General features: G+C 39.8%; 1 protein-coding gene across 1 annotated transcript in view; it reads right to left on the bottom strand.

Annotated features, from left to right (window-relative positions):
* LOC149782434 (nephrin-like) overlaps positions 1 to 15,662 on the bottom strand; it is a 58,352-nt gene that overhangs the window by 27,316 nt on the left and 15,374 nt on the right. Inside the window, exon 3 of the mRNA XM_089935138.1 lies at positions 12,637 to 12,903. Within this exon, the coding sequence (XP_089791264.1) occupies positions 12,637 to 12,903 (267 nt within the window). The remainder of the gene's footprint in view (positions 1 to 12,636; positions 12,904 to 15,662) is intronic.

Genomic DNA, 15,662 nt, shown 5'->3' with positions numbered 1-15,662 from the left:
TTCAGCGTTGCATCAAGTGCTCGGTAATCATCAGACACTTCTTCGTGATAATCAACAAAATTCCTCAGCCAATCATGCGGAGATGCGCCGACAAACGGAGGTGGTTGACCGTGATCGCCGCACATAATCACTGCGGTATTTTTCGTTAGCAGCCAATCAAGAAATGTTTTTAACGTTTCCAGCGGCACCGTACATATCTCATCCCAAATTATTATATCATTGATATATTTTGTTCCCATTCGATCTGGCGTCCACGTACCGCCGCTGTATTTGAAAAAGCTGTGATAAGTACAAGAATTGACTCCTCGCTGTTTCATCTCTCTGGCAAGTCTGTGTGTAGGTGTTAGCACAATCATATCTGAATTCCGAAATAATTCAATCGCTCGAGTTGTTTTACCAGACCCTCCCGGTCCATTCAAATAAACAGTTTTGTGTCTGGTGATTGGATCATCCACAGACGGTGCGGAAGATATTTCTGGCATCGTTGATTTATAATAATCATCATCTGTTGCAACATCAGCGGATTCACAATACTCGTGTAACATCTCGGCTTTTATTCTCCACGAACCCCATTCATCTCCGCCGCAGAATTTCATTATATCGGTCAGTGATTCTGAATATTTTGTATCGATATAAAATGAATCCGTGGAAACTCTGACTGCGTTACCAGGAAATCGATTTACCATCGATAACAAATTTATAGAAACATAAGCCAGCATTGAAGATCTCAAATGTGTGTATTGAGGCGATTCTCCGTCGATATAACTTACAATTGTGCCCAACTTTTTCCCGTCGGACAAGAACACATCCTCCCTGTTACAAATATGTCTCTGGCAACCGCGTCGGCGATTACAACTTAATTGTATATCCGAAAGAAACTGACTTCGGGTTGGTCTCCACGAATTTCTTTCTCTGGCGGCGTGAGCGGCAACACTTGGAACTGTAAAACAATTAACCAATAACTGTTCATCGCTGGCATTTCTCATATACGTTTTTGCGAGTTTTTTCATTTGTTATTGCAACGATTCTGTTCTGTATAATTCTCCGTTGGGTCTCACAAATTGATCATAGTCGCCATCTTCAGAGCTCCTAAATAACCACACCGACACAGGGTCGGTTTTACTCAGCGCGTAAATAACCTCGTATATGTTTCCAGAATAAAACTTGACAACACGGTCTCGTGGAAATATTGTAACCGCATCAGTCCACGCGTGCGAATTATGATCAATAATTTCAATCGGTGTTCCTGACTTTTTATAATGCTTCGAACTGTATAATATCTCTCCGGTTAGTGTTTTTACTGTTATTGAGTATTTTAATTTACTTGATAGCGCAGCAACATCATTTATTGTTGCCCCGGTATCTTTAACCGATTCACCCCATGATGTTATTTTTTTACGTCGCAGGTCGGTTAAACCGTTTCCTCGTTTTGTGTTTTTAAAATGTTCCATTACTCGCTCGACTACACAATTCAACGTCGACGCAGTCATTCGCATCGGAGCGAGTTTATCAATTTTTGGTTTTTTTACAGGATATATTCCATAAATGACTGCGGTTACAGGATACGCTCGAGCGTAATATGGTATATCAATCCCGGTCAGCATTCCTGGTTTACAATTGCTGCTTAACAGAGCGGTCTTTCCGTTAGCAAGAACAGGATCGAGTTTGTCACGGATAATCCACGTATCGTCTTCAACGTTGACGATAAATTTTATTCTGAAAAACTATTTCTTTTCACGTTGATGAAAATCAATATAATCAATAATTGTTTTTGCTCGGGCATCAGTCATTGTAGCATCGATGATGTCCTCGTCGCGGATAATTTTAAATGTCGACCATACATGAGATGCGCCGTCGTCGCGGAATTCTTTCTTACCCTCGTTGATAATATCGAACAGATCAGTTAGATGCCGTCGTCGTGAATCCGGGTTTAGCCTGTCAAGATCGAATCTCCCGGCGCCATCTGCGGTTAGCCTCGAAAACTCTTTCATGTTATATTTAAGACAAATATTTAAATAAGAAAATATTATATATACAATGAACAACTGCAGATGGTTAAAAGTTGGATCTGTAACAGTCTGTGGTAAGCCCTGTAGGAAGGAATTCTGCGGTGAACATATACAGAGCATCAAACGAGGAAGCACAGGACCTATTCGTTGCCTGCGATGTGGCATTGGTGTCAGGGGTAAAACACAATTATGTGCGGGTGCGGGGGGAAACGATACCGGGAACTCAAGCGATATTACAATAAAAAAAATAACGGAGACGCGCTAAAATCCGAGAGTGATTATATAACTAGGTTTTCAGACAAATTATAAATTAGACAAATATATTATTATATAAATGAATCAAGAATTTGTCCCACATCCCACAATCAAAAATTACGAAGCATCTCGCGAGGGAATAGTCAGACACTGTAGGCGGAGAAAACCAGTTGGTGCTGTTAATAATACTGGTTATTTAATGTTCACTGCTGGAAAGAAACGTTATCTTAATCACAAGTTTGTGTTCGAGTGTTTCCGCGGAGAGATCAAAAAAGGTCTTGTAATTGATCATATTGATGGAGATAAACTTAATAATAATTTATCCAATTTGAGAGCTGTGACGCAGAGCGAAAATTGCAAGGCTGGTAATACTGGGGGGGAAGAGAGAGTCTAGGGCAGTTGTATCCATAAACTTAAATACAAAAGAAGAAATAATATTTCGCTCAATGACCTCAGCTGGCAAGTATTTCGGTATTTGTGCACCCTCAGTACGAAAAGTCGCAGAAAAAATATATAAATCCGCGTTGGCAAAAAAGTATAATAATCAGAAAATTATATTTCGTTATCACGATGATTTTCCTAACGGAGATAACTCCGTTAGGCATATCTCATGCAATTAGTCCCCTCCCCTTGTGCAATAGGTAAATTTATCGAGCGCAGTATTACAGGTGCGAGCAGACGATTTTCTGCACAAGGAAGTAAATAACTTCCCTTGTTTTTCCCCTTGACAAGTCAAGGTGACAGCGCAAGAATGATTTTATCTTCCGGATTTTATCAAAGCAAACGCGTATTTATCTTTTTTTTCACAGACAATATCGCTATTTTATTACACTTGTTCGGGTTTATGGTTCATCTGTAGTTTCCACACGATAATATTTAAGAAAATACGTTTTAAACAAATCACGCTGAGCTATTTCTGAACTTTCGGGTATCAGTCGGTTTGTATACAATATCGTCCTAATACTATATTGGGGTTTCGAAACCCAACGAAGTTGCACAACTTTCTCCGTTATCGCCCCGTTTCGGGGTAACCTTTTACCCCAAACAGGGTTGATTTCAGGGGTACGTGTGCAACTTGTTGGATGTAGAATTATAACCCCGCATTGTGTTTGTACCGTCCTAGGATAAGTTATGTGTTTGTGCCGTCTTAGGATAAGTTAGAATTAAGTTATATGTTTGTACCGTCTTAAGATAAGTTATGTATACAATTGCAAAATACAACTGCTGTAAATAGCTTCTAATGCTGTAAATACAACTGCTGCTGTAAATAGCTTCTACTGTAAATACTATATGTTTGTGCCGTCCCTAGGATAAGTTAGAATCAAGCTATATGTCATGTGTTATCCCCATATGAGCCTTGCTAGCATATCAAATGGTAAGCTAGGAGGTTCACAAATGGGGAATGTCTCGTCGTTTCGCAAACACACCCTCTTGGCTTCTAGACTGTCATTTGGCAGTTTAGGAGCTCAATCGGGGGTAGTGTTTCCGCCCCCTCCTGAGTTTGGTAGGATGTCATAAGACACCCTAGAGACTCAGCGGAGATGTGATGTTTTTTTATTTTAAATATTTAAAAATATATATAAATATGAATCAGGAAAATATCAGTAATGTGATTGATGCTATTAAAAAAATTAGAAAAACAAGGATTTAATATATTACTAAATGTTGAAACTATTCTGTCTGATTTTGAATCATTATACGAAGCTAAGTGCGCAGGGCGTTATATTCTTCCTGCTCAATATCGATTCATAAAGATGATCCAAAATAATTTGTATAAATCGCTAGCCAGCGTAGCGGAGACACAAATAAATGAATTTGTTCCACTGTCTCGTGCAATCGAAAAGATCAGGCTGGCACTGGCAGCCGAGTATGAAACTATAAAGATAATTAACAATCGGGTCCGGAAATTAAAGCATTGTATGTCTGCTGATGAAGTCAAGGGTGAAAATCCAGAGAATTTAGAAAGCAAGGATAGCTTTGTCACCGATGACGAAGTCATCCTTGACGAAGTCAACGGGAAGTAAATACCTCACCTTGACTTCGTCAAATACCTTGATAAAATCAAAGAAGTGAAATCGGGTACCTAGAAGTGAAATCGAAAGTAAAAAAAAAATAATATTTTTTTTTTACTGTGTAAATTATGCAACTGTCCGATTTCGTTGGTTTTCATAGCAAAATACCCCACAAAATTCGTGACTTTGGTCTGTTTTGTTAAATTTTACTAGCAAATGCCGTTATGAATCTGTGACTTTGGTCTGTTTTGTTGGTTTTCATAGCAAAATACCCCCATGAATCCGTGACTTTGGTCAGTGGTAAAAAAATATATATAAAGTAAAATATTTTTAAGGAATTTTCACTGCAGGATCTTATCGAGATGATCCCGTGAAATGCACGAGTGAGCAACATTGAGGATTTGGTCTGCATCACAAGTAATCATCGTGATATTGTTTTCGCGGAGTTGCTTCAGCTGAAAATCTGTCAGTAAAAAGTCATCATTGCCGTGTTTATCAATGATTATTTTAACAACGCCCGGGGGATGATTTCCGGTAAATATTTTTCGGATGAATTCTTCAAGCGCGCTTTTGTCAACGATGGAACATTTCACGTGTTGATACATACTATTATTTTCGCGTTCATTTAATATAATTTATTATGACAGTGCTGTCGCTGATGGTGATGTCGTTAGCGTTTCCCACAGTGCTATCATCGTCGTCGTCGTCAGCGAAATCACTGTCGGAAACGCTACCGTTTTCAGAGAGATCTTCATCACTGACAACAAAATCACTGTCAGAATCACGCTGTGATTCACAAACACTTTGTGTTTCCACGCTAGCGTCAGAACTGTCAGAGAGATTTTCATCATCATCATCATACTGTTGGTAATTCGAAGATTTTTTGGACATTATTATGATATGATATTATTAATTGAAAGTCCTTGAAAAATATTTTGTATTTTTACGATGGAAATCGTTTCACGATGAAAGTCCCTGAAAAAATCTTCGATTTTTTACGACGGAAATCGTTTCTGAAATTCTTCGAATTTCCATTGAAAATCTTAAGATTTTACCAGCAGATTAATACTAGCAGTCTCCCCACGCAGGTCCAACAGTCTATGTTGCTGGTCAGTGACTTTAAAATTTATCCTTGTCAGCGTCGGATTATGACACCGCAACGATACCGGATTGATTGGCTCTTGCACAATCAAAAATCCAGGTGGCTCTCTAGGAGTAAATGAATACAGTATAAACCCTTGCTGGGCTTGATTCGATGTTGTCGTGTCTATGTTGTAACTGCCATCGATGACATCACATACAAGATTGACCGCGACGACATCAGTGATTGCTACGATACCCGGAGAAATATGCCGGCCATCGCTCGCTGTGGAATTATCATGTGCCAAGATAACGGGTTCTGGTAGTATTCGTTTGTGTTGTGCAAGTATGTCATCGAAGTATTCATCGACGAAATCAGTGACGAATTTTTGTAGGATGCCCGGGGAAATATATCCTGGTAATTTAAAATTCGGTAGTTCAGCTTCCGTCAGCGAGTACTTGCTCAGAAATTTTTGTTTATCGGGGGATGTGCTAGTGATTACCGCCTGAACCACGTGCTTGTTGATATACTCCATTTCTGAGGCAAGTTGATTTAATATCTCAATTTGTTTAATAATTTCTTCGCGTGAACTTGTCATCGCGGTGCTCACCGTGGATATATGTTCTTGGAAGTGTTGCCGTAGATACCCTCGGTGCGTTCCATGCGTGTCACTGATACCCTTCAGGTACTCAACGATATCGTTCAGATTCATAACAACTCCAACACGCACCCATCCATCTTCGGGTTTAGGAGTAAAATTAAACACAATATCGACACCGCGCGCGACAGGAAAAATCTTACCCTGTAAATTATCCTCGCGGATCTCATCAAGACGTTCTCGGTGTAGCGGTGTAATTGTGTGATATGACTGCGCGTCAGTCATGTAATCAGACTTTTCTGGTGCAGGTGGTATCGGTGGTGTCAGTGGTGGATTTCGAGGCCACCCTAGCACGGTTCTGATTGAACTGTTATAGATATCAACGGCGTAACCCGGCGTTGAGATTTCGATGATCGTTGACAGCGTTGGCTCGTGTGCTGTTATTGATATCTTTGATTCTTTTCCGGTGACACGTTTTATTTGACGCTGTATTTCTTTGTTGATTTCTTCTATCTGATAACTCCCAGTGGGTAACGCAATGACGTTCCAATCTGGGGTTCCATCAGCGTTATTCTGATATGAAAATACAAATGAGCTATTCGGCGATTGTCCGTGAAATGATGTCGACCTGATATTGGGCCAACTGTGATATACTCGTAATTGTACCAACGCGATTTCGGTAACTGGAATTGCAGTTGGAAAATTAATATCGAATTCAGGTTGCGTCGAGGACACTGATATCATTGTGGTCCTTACCGGAGTTGTATTTGCGGCTATCTCTTGAAGTATCTCCGTCATTATTTATTTTCATCGTTTTCAAATGAAAACCGTTTGCGGTTTCAGTATTCGCTGCGCGCTCGTAATCGTTGCATATACCGGACATCAACGTGAATTCGGAATCTGATATGTTGTTGTCGTCTACGCTGGATGATATCAACGAGGACAATTTCGAGTAGGCGCTGTTGGCCGCGTTGGCTACTCGCGTATACTCGTGTAATTTTGTTATCGCTCACGAAGATATTTTTTTCGCGATGATGTTAGCAACTCCTGCGATCGTCGTTGAGGCAGAAATTGTGATTTTGATAGCGATTGCAGCAGTTACTGGTGTCAGCGCAGACAATAGCACACCCGTGGATGCAACTACCGCGGATACCGAATACACTGTTATGTCCAGCGCGGTCACATGCCGTTTGTATTTTTTTTATTTTTGTTGCGCATCTGTCAATGGTGTTTTTCAACGTTGATTGCCATTCGCGTACCTGATCATATCGATATTGTTGGGCATCTGGAAATCCTTCGGATTTCAATGTTGTCGTTGATGATGATTTCATTATTCAATTACGCGGTAACCAATTGAGGCGTTTCTGCGACGAATTCCAAACACCACCAGTAAGATGTTGCGGTTAATTTCTTGTCTGCGGCTTCAAGTATGAATATTTCTTCGGTTCCGCTGTTTAGTATTATAGTTACAACCCCGGAATACTTATCGGTGGAATGTCTCCAGGGATATGTTGTGAAGATTTCAAATTTAGCGGCTGAAAACACAGACAACCTGTACACGCCAGTGGCTGTTGCTGTGTATTTGATAGTGCTATTTTGTCGGGACCATGTTGCGAATCCCGATGATACCGTGAATACGATGTTGGTGATATGCCCGGGAGTAACTCCAGTGGGGACTTTAATCAAACTGCTTTTGTTAACGATCTCAGGAATACCCGATACGATATCCTGCTGTGTTTGTTTGATCGTGTCAATGTTGGTCTTGATATCAACGAGTTTCACATCGACGACTGAAGGAACCCCAAAGAACTTATCCACGGTCTCACCAGTTTTTTGTTTGTTTCTTCGAAATCTTGTAAACGCGCCCACGTGAACATCATACTCAGCCCGCAACGTAGTTAGTTTACCGTCAACGGTGTCTACGTATTGTTTGTTTGCGGCATCTTCGGGACCTTCCGGATTTTTTAGAACGGTTATTTTGTTGCCGTTCATGCTGAGTTCACCTGTCATTGTATCACCGGTCTTTGCTACACGCTCCGTTGCGACTTTTCGTGCATTATCTCGCAGCATCGCAATTGATATCGACGAATCTCTGATTCTGCCGCTGTCAGTGAATACAACGATGTTGTCCGTGACAGCTCCAATAACCCTGCGAATTATGTCATTCCACTTAATGTTACTGGTTCTTAGCTTGCCGTGCCTGTCTTGAAAAATAACAACCTCATCTGGGTCTATCCCGGTCAGATTTAAAAGATCATCAATTTCATCTTTGGTCGCATACGCTGATAAATCGATATCTTTTTTTTTCTTCCTTGGTTCTGCTTGATCTTCCGTAAATATCAACCATTATCTGTTATGGGGTTGTTTAAATTTGGAAATCATTGATTGAAAAAATCATTGATGATTTTTCAACGTGTATTCATGCACGACCTTGTGAGGAGGACTCGCTGATTTCGAGATCGCATCAAGAACATTCAGTACTTCACGACCGCATATCGGAGGATCAATCAGTGTTTGTGTTGGTAACGTTGACTGCCAAACTGGAATGTTGGAAAATCTTTTGACGTACCTGAAAAACTCAACTGGCGGTGCTAGCCCGTACGAATCAAAATAGATAATTCCACGTGGATCGATCGCGTAGGCAACCCAGTGAGTTCCAGGACCTTCGCTGTTGTCGAGATTAATAATACCGGTTTCTCTGTTATTCGGTCGTGCTGGTAATTCATCTCGCATAAATACACCTCTGAAGGATTTTATATGTAACCGTGAGGCAGCATCAAGTAAATCAAAATTGCTCAACGGAGACTACGTCGTTGAAAGTGTTTTCAAAACCTTTTTGGGTACCATGACGCCGGAGTTCCCGGTAGTCTTAGACCGGATCCCTTTTTTTGTATCCTTTCCCGGTGGCTTTCTTTAGTGCCATTCCAGCTGCGGTTCCAACAGCTCCTAACGCGGCTGCCTTTGCGACTGCGGAAGCAGCAGCAGCTATCAGTGCTGGTATCGCTGCGAGAAGAGGAAATATGCCGCCGGTTTTAACCATATCTTTGACCGCGGCCGGAGAGAGATCAAGTCGAACTCCAGTCGTTGATTGTTTCGCGCTATTGAAATGTTTTAGCTGAGTTTTAGTCAGCGACAGCTTGTTTGAACCACCCGCTAGCTGATCGTGTTTTAGTGTTATTGATGTCCCACATGTGCTCGCGTTCTTCGATTGTAATTTCTTCACCTGACCAGGAGTCAGTGTCACATTAACATGACTGTATGACATTTTATTTAATATGATGTTGATCTAATTGCGCTTTTGGAAAACCTACAGGTTTTCCACTGGTGCATCAATGACTCTCATTCGGCCGCCAGCACCTTCAAGCAACATTGCTTTATCGGAAAGTATGACCGCGATTGCTCTAGCACCTCCAGGAACTACTGGTGGACCAGCTGCCCAGCTGGTACTCGAGCCAGGCGAGCCCGAATAGTTATATCGATGACAGATTTTCTGAATAAATCCAAATGTTCCAACGAAAAGTAATAGATCGGATACAACGTTGTAAAATCACGCTGAGATATCTGCAGCCCAGTGTCAACGTTTTGATCACGCCCATCATAAGACATCAATCGATAATATGCCCGTGCAACATCATTTTGTTCAAAATTTAGATTGATATCCTCAGCGGGTTCTTGATGTCCGTTTAATCTTAATGAAACTTCAGAAACTCCAAGTGTGTCAAATATCATTGGATTTGCTTCCTGGTTATTTATTCTGGAATTTGCCTGAAACGCGATAAATATATGTCGCGCTGCTGATACTCCCTGTTGTGATCCCAATTGCCACGTGAACAGTCCAGGAGCGTTGATAGAAGTACTATCTGTTGTCATTGCTTACCATGATATCAACGATTTTCCACCTTGATCCATAAAAGAAAGTAATTTTTGTTCTTCAGCGATTGATGGAGTCATTGTTGGCATCCACAGAGATAGTTTTTTTAACTCTACTTGACCAGGATCAACTCCAGCAGCTCGCCATATTGCATCATTATTAGAGTTTTTTCTGACAAGCGTTACTGTGTGTTTGGCACCAAATATAACCTTTCGGACATCTCTACAAAATCCAAAAATATGAGATAACGGAATTGCACAGGAAAACTCTTCTTCGCCGCTCAAGTTGAAATTTTCGTTCATGGCTGCAACTGCATCCCCGGCCGTGTTCATCGTTACATTTCTATTTTCGGGATGATCAGATGTGTCCTATACAAACACCATTGTTGGACCAGCTGATCTTGTGTAATCATCGGAATATCTTGCAAGACCAAGTATTGTCGTGGCAACGTCAACATTATCCAAACACGACTCAATATCTTTTCCATCAATCGAGTATGTGGCTTTGCTAAATAACGCCATCTCACCATTATTAACAAAACCAACACGATCGCCTATTCCGTATCCAGTACCGTCCGCTTTTAAGATTCTACCTGTGACTTCAATAAAAGCCTCACAAGGCAGAAAATATCTACTTGTGTCATGAATTTGAAACTCAATTCTCCCCGGCGCGTCAGGTGTTTTTGCATCATAAGAATAAAATTGATAATCACGCAAGGATTCATCCTTTCTAACTGGTTTAACCATATCAAATGCTACGTTGGATATGCGTTGAAACATCTTATTGTAATACATTATTATCTAAAACGAAGACCACTTCCCGCTACTAAACTTGAAGCTATATTTTTTTCTATTTCTTTGGAAGGTATCAGTGACGCTAGTTTTTGATTCGCAGTTTCATTTATTATTTTGCTAACATTTGCAGGCATATCCGCAGTGCTTGGTAATTTTACCGGCGGAGGCTTTCTGCGTATTAATCGTGCTAGTCTGTCCTTGATTGCCGTGAACACTTTGCCGGCAGCATCACCGATTACACCAGAAGCTTTGTCTTTGATAACATCAATAGCTTTTGACGATAATTGTTTTGCATTTGGTCCCGCCTTTGGAGCTATTCTTGTAAACAGTCCTTGAATAACATTTCCAAGTCCATCTCCATAATATGCACTGTAAACAGGATATCGCGAATTTACCACTCTCTCTCGTCGGGTCATATGATGAGAGTCATGTATGATCATTTTATTTAATTAGTTATTTCTCTAATCGGCTTTCAATCGCGGCGACTTTCAATCGCTGTCCACGAGTTCATCAATAAGTTCTCGATAGATGTGAGTATCCATGATGCCGCCGCGAAATAGTCGCTGACAGATATCAGCCGCTTCATTAATTATTTCCGGACAGTTATTTCCAGCTCGTTTTCCTCCGATGAGAACTTCTAGCCGTGATACATCATTGATGATATTATCAGGGCAAACAGCTAGACCAGATCCGGTTTTTGGTTGTTGTTCTACAATTCTTGGGGATAAAACATCTTGCGGTAAACTTTCAGGAGATGTTGTTAAACCAATTATCGGCGACCTAGTTGGCTCGGATTTTTGACGACGTGGACTTTGTTCAGATGCAACCTCATATTCACTTAACGGGACTAGGTCAGTATCTGCTATCCTCCGCCGTTGTTGTTGTAAAGGCGCAGAAGGTTTCTGCTGGGAGAATTCTAGTTGTTTTACCTGTTCGTTATAAACTCTTTTTACTTCTTCAAGGAGACCTCTGTATTCTAAATCATCGTCTCTGGCTTGTTTTTTGTTTTTATATATACGATATATCCATTTAATAAAATTATCATCATTCACGTTTTCAAAACCGGGTTTTAAGATACTACATTTATTAAACATACCAATTAATATTTTTCTGGGCAATTCTTCTCTTGTAGTATTTCTAATATCTTCAGCAAAACCCTCCCTAAATTTTGCAATCAGTCCAGCATTTTCCTTTATTGGTTTGGACGCGAGTTCAGTACGAATTTGCCCAATACCTTCAAGTATTTCTTTGACGACGGATGGAGGTTGAGCTGTTGGATCTCGTAAAATCTTTTTTGTTTGTTTGGTTCTTCTAGCAATCTTTTCAGTCCGCGTAGCAGTTTGTTTTAGCACTGGAAGAATACCCCCCTCATCCCCCAATAAAGCTTCTTTGGTGACCTCCGCAGCTTTTTCAGTAGCTGTTGTAACGGGTTTAAATAATTCTTCTACACCTGTTGCAAATTCAACTTGTGCTTGCTGCCGTGCTTGTAATTTTTCTCTGACACTATCACGAACAGGAAGAAATTTTTTTAATTGCTTCTAGTCGCTCTTGAGCTAGTCTAGCGGAATGTGATTCTCCAATGTTGGCCATTATTGTTAACTTAAATTTTTAATTCACAACAGAAATCCTAAAATATTTTACAACATAGCAGCAGAGGGACTGAGCCACAAAGTGTTTCGTCGACGTCACCCCGTGAAGAAACTATTTTTTATAGCGAATTATCGCTGTCGAAATAACCCCGTTAGCCAGAAAAGAGGATTTAGTCATCATAGTTTCTGGCTAGAAGGGTTATTTTTGTGAAATAAGAACTTCTATCGGAAAGGTTTTTGATAGATGGTCCTGTTTAACGAAGTAGTTGGTGGGCTCAGTCCCTCTGCTGCTTAACTTTTATAGATGAAATTTCATGATGGGAAATGAGAAAAGACATTGAGGTTGGGTGACTGTCTCGTAAAGGGGACAATTAAGGTAGGTGTGACTGCATGTATTGTTCTGAAGGTTTTCTGGTTTTGTACTTACATATAACAATGACTTTTGTCTGCATGCTTTTCGATCTGCCAGTGACAGTGTTGTTGACAGTGCATGTGTAGTTGCTTGCATCGTTCTTGTTAATGTTGTTCAGTATCAATGACTGATTTTTTGTGAGAGAATTAGAAATCAGTTCTTTTCTCCACTGAAAACTGCAAGGTGGGTTACAGTCAGCAATACATTCTACAATGATCTGGTGGGTTTCTATATCTGTAATTACATCGCGAGATGGACTGAGCATCATATTATCTGGACCATCTGAAACGTGAAAATAATATATCGTCAGTAATCTAAAGATCCTGTGCAGAGTATTAAGAACATTTCTCAAAAGTTCATGGGAAATTCAAATATACCAATATTGAAACAACAAAATATTTTCAGTAGTTTCAGTATATATTCAAAACATATGTAAAATGCAAATTCTGTTATCATTGCCTTTTGAGCTTGAAGCTGGTATGTTTCAACTCATCTGAAGACATACACACATTTCACTCAATTGAGACAATGTATTGTTCTGTAAATATAGTACAACTTGTTATGAGCAACCTCTGCTATAAGCAGCAACCTGTCATTTCCAAACAAAATAGTAATGCACGGATCACTTTTATTATATAAATGCTAAGTGGTGAGCGACCACCTGCTGAACACGACAGCGACCGCGATGTCTTGGCCAAATATACATTTTGACACTGCTATGAACAACCGCATCGCAAAAAGGGGGTTAAACTCCAACCTTTATTTAATCACTGCAACAACAACCGCTTATACCATTAGAAATGAACGCAATAGGCTGGCAAACGATATCCGAAATTTTATAGGTATGCTTATAGTGTTTTCAAGTTTCTATTGTAAAACTGACTAAAGTACATTTAGAGTGTTACCGCACTTAGCCTGGTTCCCGTCCTTATCGTAGCTAGCACCCATATGTTTGAGTAGGACCCAGTATCCTTATGAAGGACCATATCTAAAGAATACATATGTGTAATCATTTGTAACAATGACAGATTGATTAGCAACGACTGTTCTGATAAAAAACAAACATAAAAAGAACAACAAAACGAAATGAATTCTGGCTACCAGTGATAGATGATACAGTTTGTTAACTATGCTAATGTACATGTTACAAAATGCCATTGTAGTCCCGCAATTGTTGTTGCTGATTTAACTATAGTAGCGTGCACACAATTGTGCATGTACCACTTTTTTCTGACTGCACCGCAGCCTGCTAGTTGTTCCTGGGGAAGGCAATGGTGCCACCTCCCCAAGTCTTTTATGGGTTCAAGGAACCCTCATAGTTTGGCCTCAATCTGTGGGTCCATAAAGGTCCCTTACAGTTGAATGGTTGGCTGTCATAAGTGAGAAGGAGAGCTCGGGAATGGTCCTTATTACTTCACGTCGCTGGTTTTTTGTTGCATTTGCTTGGTGTTTCTTGCGTTTGTTTTTACTTTCTCAAAATGTTCTAAAAAAGGGAGGGGGGGTTTCTATGCTGTTTATAGAGGTTGTTAGTAGAAATCATGTATGAAGAGAGATTTTCAAGGTTATTATGGTATTACTAGTCAAGGTGTTTAGGGTGTGCTTCCTACGTTATGTTATTTATAAGTTTTTAGATATTGCCTCTTTAAGTTATTTATTTATTAATGGTTTTAGAGATTGAATGTTAGTTATACTTTATTTAGCAAGAGACCGGAGTTTTAGCTGATTACACGGTTCATTAAGGACATCTAGGGCCAGAGTCCTAGCTGATTACTCGGTTCATTAAGGACATCTAGGACATCCGATTTTGCGGTCTCCTTAGTCTTTTATAGGTGCTTCGTAAGTGAATTGTTTATTAATATTTTTAAAAAATTGAATATGTTATGGGTTTTTATGTGGGGGCTTCTAAATTTAGTTAGCTAGTTACTGGGTCTTTTGGTTTTGCGAGGATAGTAATTATATTTTGTTCCTAAGTCCTGCTGAGTCTATGAATTTATTTATAATTTTATATGCTGATTGTTTATTTTTATTAGAATCCATAAGTAACTCTGGGTATGTGTGTGGTGATCCAATCTCGTTTTGGTTTTTGATAAATATTTTCCTAGCGGGTTGATATTTTGGGCATATATTGGATACGTGGTATAGATCTTCGGTGGTGTGGCAGTTAAAGCAGTTAATGGTTGGTTTGGGTCCTATAAACCTTCCCAAACTCCTAGTTTAGTTTTTCCAGTTATTATCCTGTTTATGGTTTTCTGTTCTAAATATGTACCCTTAGGTAGCTGTATGTTCCTATCTATGGTTTTTTGGGTTTCATGGTGCTTTTTACCTTTTGTGGAGGAGTTCCAAAAATCTTGCCATTTTTAGTCTATATCTGTTTGTGCGAAGCTTAGTGTTTCTGTAGAGCTATAGTTAGGTTGATAGAGTTTTGATCTCCTAGTTTAGTTTGGGTAACTTTGTCTGCCGTTTCGTTGCCAGAGATTCCAATGTGCGACGGTATCCACATGAGCTCGACTAATTGATGTGCTGTGGTGATATTGTCGATTAATTGGCATGTTCTGTCAAGGAAATTTTCCCTTAGTGTGTATTGCGATTTTGGATCGATTTGATAACGCTTAGGGAATCGCTTATAATGACTGCTTTAGGTATTTGGTTGTCTTTGATCCATTGTAGTGATTCAAGTATAGCCCGGAATTCAGTGGTGTAAATGGAGCAATAGTCAGGTAATCTGGATCCCATTTTGTATAGTGAATTCAGGGATGACTATTGCTGCTGTTGTTCTTGGTGGCTTGTTTGCTTTTGATCCATCGGTATATATTTTAACATAGTCCGGGCATTTTTGGTTGATTTCGTTTAAGAGAATACAGGTTTTAGTAAATTTTCTTGTCCTTCTTTATTGGCTAATTTGGTAGCTTCAGTGTTAATCCTTGGTGGTTTTTGTAAGCATGGTGATTTGTTCTGGTCTGTATTGTTTGTTACCTGTTTTTTTAGTATAGGCATCTTTTCTCTCAGTTCAAGGATTACTTTGCCACTTTGTGTGGTGGGTA

The sequence above is a fragment of the Sinohyriopsis cumingii genome, chromosome 15 (genome assembly GCF_028554795.1).
Source record: "Sinohyriopsis cumingii isolate HCF-2022 chromosome 15, ASM2855479v2, whole genome shotgun sequence".
Classification (NCBI taxonomy): Eukaryota; Metazoa; Mollusca; class Bivalvia; order Unionida; family Unionidae; genus Sinohyriopsis; species Sinohyriopsis cumingii.
This window is presented reverse-complemented; position numbering and strand designations above follow the sequence as displayed.